The sequence below is a fragment of the Rhagoletis zephyria genome, unplaced genomic scaffold (assembly GCF_001687245.7).
Source record: "Rhagoletis zephyria isolate East Lansing unplaced genomic scaffold, Rhagoletis_zephyria_1.1 Rzeph_scaffold_07728, whole genome shotgun sequence".
NCBI classification, from domain to species: Eukaryota; Metazoa; Arthropoda; class Insecta; order Diptera; family Tephritidae; genus Rhagoletis; species Rhagoletis zephyria.
This window is the reverse complement of record NW_016164810.1, coordinates 22170-29945: the sequence shown is the minus strand read 5'-3', so window position 1 is coordinate 29945 and position 7776 is coordinate 22170. Positions and strand designations below refer to the sequence as shown.

The 7776-nt window shown below is 34.1% G+C and overlaps 2 protein-coding genes across 2 annotated transcripts in view; one reads left to right on the top strand and one right to left on the bottom strand.

The window, feature by feature from the left end:
• The first annotated feature begins 1925 nt into the window (after positions 1–1925).
• LOC108374447 (activating signal cointegrator 1 complex subunit 2-like) lies at positions 1926–3256 on the top strand. The gene is made up of 2 exons (XM_017630425.1): positions 1926–2060; positions 2127–3256. The coding sequence occupies exons 1-2, from the start codon at positions 1936–1938 to the stop codon at positions 3166–3168; spliced, it is 1167 nt and encodes a 388-aa protein (XP_017485914.1). The 5' UTR covers positions 1926–1935; the 3' UTR covers positions 3169–3256.
• A 2136-nt stretch (positions 3257–5392) lies between these two features.
• LOC108374449 (farnesol dehydrogenase) overlaps positions 5393–7776 on the bottom strand; it is a 7894-nt gene continuing 5510 nt past the window's right edge. Inside the window, exon 3 of the mRNA XM_017630426.1 lies at positions 5393–5485. Coding sequence (XP_017485915.1) covers positions 5444–5485 — 42 coding nt within the window. The 3' untranslated portion in view covers positions 5393–5443. The remainder of the gene's footprint in view (positions 5486–7776) is intronic.

The following is a 7776-nucleotide window of genomic DNA, read 5'->3' as shown; positions in this document are numbered from 1 at the left end:
ACGGTTACGGTTTCGGTTTGGGTTTCGGTTTCATTCCTTGGTAAAAATAACCACTCATGCTCATATTTATACCCGTAGCTACGTAGTGTATGTAACGTATACGCCCCGTAGCACCATACGAAGTGTACTAATAAGTTTACTCGCCNTTTGAAAAACGAAACGGTTTTAAACGGTTACGGTTTCGGTTTGGGTTTCGGTTTCATTCCTTGGTAAAAATAACCACTCATGCTCATATTTATACCCGTAGCTACGTAGTGTATGTAACGTATACGCCCCGTAGCACCATACGAAGTGTACTAATAAGTTTACTCGCCCGCCTTAACTTAAAAGCCATATTATTTACAAGTAATTTTTAAGCAAAAAACAAAACCGACTCCACTTCTCATATAAAAATTTAAGATTATCAAAATCAAAGTCATTTGTACTCAATGTAATTTTTTTTGATTTCGTGAGACACTAGTCTTATTACACTAAATTCGTTCGTTTTGGAAAGAAGAATATTTTCATCGTTTAATTTTAATATTTTGAAGTGCATAACTTAAATTATTAAAATTAAAAAAATCGTAAAATTTAAAAAATTACAAAATAGCTGCGCCAGATATTCTGTATGCTGCCATTTTTTAATTTTGTGGTGCACTCTTGAAACTTCACAGATTTGTTGTATTTGATGCCAACGCCCCTTTCCTCAAACATGAACATTCTATTTGAAAACTTACCAGAGTTATTAAAAAAAAAACAGTTATGATTTCTTCGAGTGGCAATGAAAAATGAGTAATTTAGGTACTTGTCTAATAACTCCAGTTGAAGTTTTTTTTCGTTAACAAAAAATTGTAATTTTTATTGAAATTACTAAAAAGTAGAACAAGAACTATAATCTTTATTAAAATAACTAAAAAAAAAGTTTGTCGATATTTTCCAGATTCGGTAGTTTTTATGAAGTGGATGCAACCTAGGTTAGCAGCTAGCAAAACAGAGATTGGTGTTTTTTTGTCGATAATATATTTCGATAAAAGTCGGCAAAAGATAAATTTTATATGTAGTACCTAAATAATGAAAGCTGCAAGAAGGGCGGCTGCTGCTATAGGGCCTAGGGCGGATAAAACTGCAAATCCGCCACTGGGGGTAGAGCACTAAATTTTCAGTTTACATTAGTAGCTAATGATAGTACACAATTTTTCACTACTACTCTTGATGTTTAGTGGTGAATTGCAAATTATCAGCTTCACTATATAATAGTGATAGTGAAATAAAAAATGGTTCCACTAAAATTAACAATCGAATAGTGAAAATGGTATTTCTTCGGCCTAGTGAAACATTTTTTTCTTCACTAAATTTAATAGTAAAAAAATCTGAAACTAACTAATGTTAGTGGAGCACAGGACCTTTCATTAAATTGAGATACTAAGTTAACAGGTTATTGCATATGCACCTCTGACAGAAACTACATAAAGTTTCAAAGCTTTCAAAAAATTTCGGAAAAAAATTCAAACTTTTTTATCAGAATCTTTAGAATATTTTCGGGTATGCAGTTTTGTAGCCCATTCAATTTTAAAGTAGTGCATGATTCAAGTCGCTAAAAATTACCGTTGTTTTTTAGATTTTTTTTGTGGTGGGTGTTGCGCTTTTTCTTCCATATAAAACGCATGATCAAAATCTATTTTTATATGGAAGAAAAAATCACAAAAAAATTCTACAAAATCAACGGTAATTTTTAGCGACTTGATACTTCAGTTAATAGGACAAAAATTGAATGGGCTACAAAACCGCATAACCGAACATTTTATAATGCAGGCTAAAAACTTTGGACAAAATGCTCCCGTTTCCGCGAGGTTTTCTGCAAATTATCTAAAGTGTGAAATTTTGACATAATGTGTTATACTTATTCTGTTCTAAATAACAAATACTTTCATTTATTTTAGAGCGGAGAGCATCACAATGGCGGAAAAGTTCATTGGTCTGCTTACTGAGTGCCTCTCTGAGCAGAATTTTGTGAACGACTATGGTCGGTTATATCCAGTTGAACTAGATGTGGATATACTTAAACAAGCTTGCAAAAATTTGTATGTATAAATAAGAATGCAATTTAAAATATTAGTTAACTATAGTTTGACAAATTTCTTCCGAAGGGATGGCTTTAAAGCTTCGTTCATTGTACAAGGTTATCAGCAGGAGTCAAGACCTTCTGCACAAAAACCAAATTCTAAAATGAATAAAAAAGCACCTAGTTCAACCAAATCCAATAATAAAAATGAGCAGCAAGCAAATCGTGTTTCCAATGCCACAACCACCACCACCGGAACTCCAGAACGTGATATTGACTTAGAGGTCACATCTGTTTTGGATGTGCTACCCCATTTAGGTACCGGTTTTGTGCGTCGCGTACTTTCACGATACGACAATAGCGAAGAGGCGATTGCCGCTATTCTTGAGGCGAACCTGCCACCCGATCTAGTGCACGCCGACCAATCAGAAGTATACATACCGCCAGATCCACAAGATAAAACTTATCAGCAGACGGGGATTAGGCATTTCAACATATATGATGGGGATAAATATGACGTAATGACCCAAGACAATCCGAAATGTATCATAAAGCAGGGAAAAGGTATGCCGAATGCTCCGAAAAATGCTGCCCAGCTATTAGATGACAAAAGCGATTTGGCGCAATATAGATCCCGTTACGAGGCATATTCACTAGTCAGTGAAGGTGAAAGCAGTAATGACGAATACGACGACGAATATGATGACAGCTATGAAGCGTTGTTGGAAAGTGAGACGCGAACTGTTAGGTCGAAACAGCTTAAAGCTGGACTCGCTAACGTAGAAGATGTGTCAAATGATGAAAGTGAAGATGAAGAAGAAACTATAGAAGATAAAGTCCAGACCGATGTACAATCGGAACGTAAAAAGCAATTGAACTTCTGTGAAAATCCAGAGGATGTGCGTGCTCGTTACGAGGCACGTCGGCAAGCTAAATGGAATAACCGTAATAGTGGCGGTGCGGATAATCACAAGACCCGAGAACTCATTGGCGCGCCAAAAGGGCAAGGTCAAGATAAAGAAACTTTACGAAATCGTGATAAAAAAGAGAAGAATAAATCAATGCGAGCAAATCATAATCGGAAAGCGGGTGCATCATTTAAGAGGAGCAAAGGAATGATGGGTTAACACTTCCACAGGTTGGTGTTTTCCGCTTTATATACTATTAATTGACATTGATGATGTTGGAGTAAGTTTTTGAATAATAAAATATAAACTATTGCAAAAATTGCAATTAATTTAAGAATAATGGGGCGTATTCAGGTTTTCGTACGAATCGAAATTTTGAAATTTTTGTACAGAAAATGATAGGAAAATTTTATGATTTTCGATTCGTAAGAAAACAAGAATACGCCCTAATATCATTTATTCATCATGGAAAGTAAAATGTAGAAACTTTGTTTAGAAGAAGCAGTTTTTAGAAACCGTTAATTCAGGGATCGTAACGGGTAAATTTTTTGTATAACCTCGTTGTTTTGTTGTTCTTGTAATAGCATACGAATTCCCCAAAGACCATTTCAGTTGTCAGCTGGAATGACGTTCCTTGGCCAAATACTATACATGCGGTGGCCATTCGTACCGAATTTGGCGGCACAGTACCGATTTTGAGAAAATTGTTCCGCTGAATATTTTTTAAAAGTCCGGACGTATAAGTGTCCCGCTTTTTCATATTTCATATAAACCCAATTTTTCGTACAAACGTTATCACAAAGAACATCCTTATTTTCTATGATCTTTCTTTATGTTTTATTTTGTCAAACTGATACTCTCGCTATATGTATTGCAGACATTATTTTTTTTTAAATTTGTTATTGAGGTTTTTATAATTATTTGTTAAATATTTTTTTTTTAATAAAACGATTCTAACTTGAATACAGTGGAGAAAATATATCGTCGTTTAAAGTACAAAACCGCGTATCGTCGTTCTACAAAACCGCGTAACTGAATATTTTTGCCAAAAATTGGATTTGCTCACACAAGCTCTTGCCTTAAGCCTTATCCATTCGTACTGAAATATACTAGCCAGAAATGCGATTGCTTTATAAAAAAGATAACCATTTTGAAATATGAGTCTTTTTTACTCTATACAAAATAATGTATGCAACCTCACATACGCGGGTTTGCATTATTTGATACGCTGTTTTACATTTTGTTGATACGCGGTTTTGTACTTTAAACGACGATATCTAAATAGGGAGAGACCTTGCAGCATTCTTTGGTATTCCCCTGTCGATTAAATATTTAATGTGTATTATTTTTTTATGAAAAATTCACAGGAATGGACAAAGTTTCATCAAAATGTTGAGTTTTTTAATTCGATTTTTTAGAATAATTCTGAGTATGCAGTTTTGTAGCCCATTCAAAGAATCGTTGACATATCTGAAAACCATTTGTCGTCGACGAAATCAAATTTTGAAACACTTTAAAAAAATATTCCTTTCAAGTTATGGCGAACATGCGCGGTTTTTGTAAGCTTAATATCTATACTCTGTTGTAGCCACACAAAAGGGGTGACCTATAATTTGACACCGCCACGAATAGCATGGGACTTTCTTATAGGAGTTTTTCCTGTCATGTATATATGTATGTACATACAACTTATGTAGGTATCAGGGACGTGAACCGGTTTTGAACCGAACCGGTTTTGAACCGGAAAACAGCTTTTTTCTGTTAATTAACTGAACCATTAACCGAACCGAAATTTTCCACAAATGTTTGATCCGAACTGAAAACCGAACCACTTTCCATAAAGGTTCGTTTCAACCAATTTTCAATAGATAAATGTACCCACTATTTTTTCTTTTTGTTAAACATGGTAATACCTACCATGTTTTTTTACCATGTGAGAATATTAATGGGTTGCCTACCCATCTCATTTGACAGACCGCTTAACCTTGCGCGTTGTTGCACTTGACACTTGACACTTAAACTTGCGCGTTATTTTTTTTTGTTTTTTCGAACCGTTGAACCGAACCGAAACCCCGGTTCAAAGACCAAAAAAACCGCTTTGACGAACCAATCCAAAAGTGCAAAAACGGTTCGAACCGCTGAACCGAACCGACCAAATTTTTCATCCGGTTCACGTCCCTGGTAGGTATACACTTGGAGGTTTGTCACTGTCCGACCCGGTGTGACCGTCATTATAAAAAGCTTCTTCTATCATTTGGATGCTCGAATCTTTCGGCGATCAGTGCGCTCCTCTAACCTCTAGAAGTGAAGAAAAAGTTCGAATACGTTGCAAAACATATAATTATATTAAAAATGCATAGACATAAATTTCGGCCTTTGCACAAATTTTGCAAGATTTTCATATATTTTCACTCAATTATAATCCATTAAATGAAGCTTTTAATATCAGCGGGTTTTGGATAGCAGCTGTTTTTCAGTATCCTTCATAGCCATATTAAAATTTTTCACCCATCGGTTTTATGGTGATGTTGTGAACCTTGTAAAATATAAATAGGAAAAAGTATAAAGTACGAAGCATTTAAATCATTAGGTATAGTGCATATCGACACCTACAAGTTTTGACTATCTACACTGAGGGAAAAAATTTCAAAATCAAGTAAATAAAATATTAAATTCAAGTACGCACATATTAAAATAAAGCAAAACGTCATGCGTAAAGTGCAGATGGCGTTTTGCACTTCGAACAAAAAAAAAAAAAAAATTATATTTCGAACCCTGACCCTCTGGAAATCAACAAATTGTGGCAAGCATCTTTGCGCACTCTCAGCTACAGACAGACATGTAAATGTGCTTTCAAATGTTGAATTTGAATCAACACCACAGCACGTGATTAGGGCATTTGCACAGATAAACCATGTACTACATATGTATGTATGTATGTACATATGGATGTGTTGTCAGCGCTCTGTATGCTTGGTATACATACCCTGAGGGAAATGCATGTATCTAACTATAAGTAAAATCGAAGTTGATTAGGCAGCAACTAGAGGTCACTATTATCTGTATATTTTCTTTGAGGAAACTTAACTATATTTCAATGGCGATGACTGCGAAATAGTCTAGGGTGGTTACCTCTGCATTAGATGTCAACTAAATTGTAACTAACTACTTTTGGACATTAAATATCAATAAGAAAAATAAAATATTTTTGGTTTTTTTTTTACTTTTTCATTTATTTACTTAATTTTATTATCCCTGCAGTGAAAAATTATCAATTGTAGAAAATAACCGACTTATAGTTGGCTGGCTTTTTGGCCAGATTTCGATAAATGCCTCACTTTTAATTAGCTATGACAAAACCAACTTAAAGTGATTTGTAAAGTCGTCCAGGAATCATGTAGACACAATCCGGAGTTGGTTTTCTTTACAAATTTCCAGTTAAAAATCCTCATACAAAAACTATTTTGAATACATTTTTTTTCTGCACTTCACAAACTTTTTCTAATTCAGGACCAATGAAATGAATATCGAAATTTTTAATTATCAATTTGCGTAAACAGACTAAGGTTAGATATAAGCTAACGTCACTCCCTGCAGGGATATTACATATTTGTATATTTATTCTGCTTTAGGTGGTCCCATATTCGAACTTCAAAATGATAACATAAAATTTCGACCTTCTTTTTATTTGTTCTCAATCCGAAAAAGTATTTGTGAAGTGCAGAAAGAAAGTGCATTTAAAGTAAAATTTGTATGAGGATATCTTGTTTGAAAAACAATCTCCCGACTACGTCTGTATTACTTGTCAACTAGTTTCAAGTTATCTTTTTGAAGAAATAACTAAAAGTGCGTTATTTTTTATCAATTGATAATTTTTTTCTGCAGGGTATGTACACTTACATATGCATACATACTCGATGTGGACATTCAAATACGTGCGTGCTTAATTTTGGTATGAAAGTATTATTTTTAAATACGAACATTTTTAAACGATAATCAAATATAAAGTTTTCATTTTTACTATGCATTATTTCCCTCAGTGTATTTTTTTTATTTCATTTTGCGGATCCTGGTAGAAGACGCATCCAGTAAAAATGTTTCTTCGGGAAGATTTTTGTTCAAGGCAATGAGCCCCAAGAAAGGGGCGTGGCAGTTATAGGACTAAAGATAATAAAACACAGATCGTTAACAACATTGATTCCGTAACTTTTTTTTAATCGAAGATATTTAAGACCAAAGGTAACTCGCTTTGATTTTTATTCATTTCTTCGACGCTAATGTCCTGATTTTTTTTTTTAAATTTGTACTGATTTGTATTGAATTTTCAATTATGAGAATACAAATTATACAAAATAAATAAATAAACCCTTACTAGCCAGGCTCTGTATAAAAAACTTTGAAACTTGGTTTTATATGTGTTTTTGTTTATAAGAAGAGCCACAATAAAAAAATAACTAAAATCAAAAAACAAATAGTCAAAACGTGTAAATATTAAGGTGTCGTATAGTTTTGATAAGCACTATATATGTATGTATATACCTGAACATTGGATGGGGTGCTTATAGCCCATAAAACAGCATCAGCTACATCTTCCGATTTAAGGCTAGGCAGCATCTCTTTAACTACACTACGAATAGGCGATGGCAGAATATCTGTATCCACTATGCCCGGACTGATTGTCTGAAATAAAAAAAAACCTAAAATTTTTGAAGTTTCCCAAGGGCTTACGGCGGACCTTCATAGCATGCGTATCCGCATGCGTGAGTTTTACATTTACATCCATAAAACTCTCTTACGCTTTTACGTTTCTTTTACATGCGTTGCTAT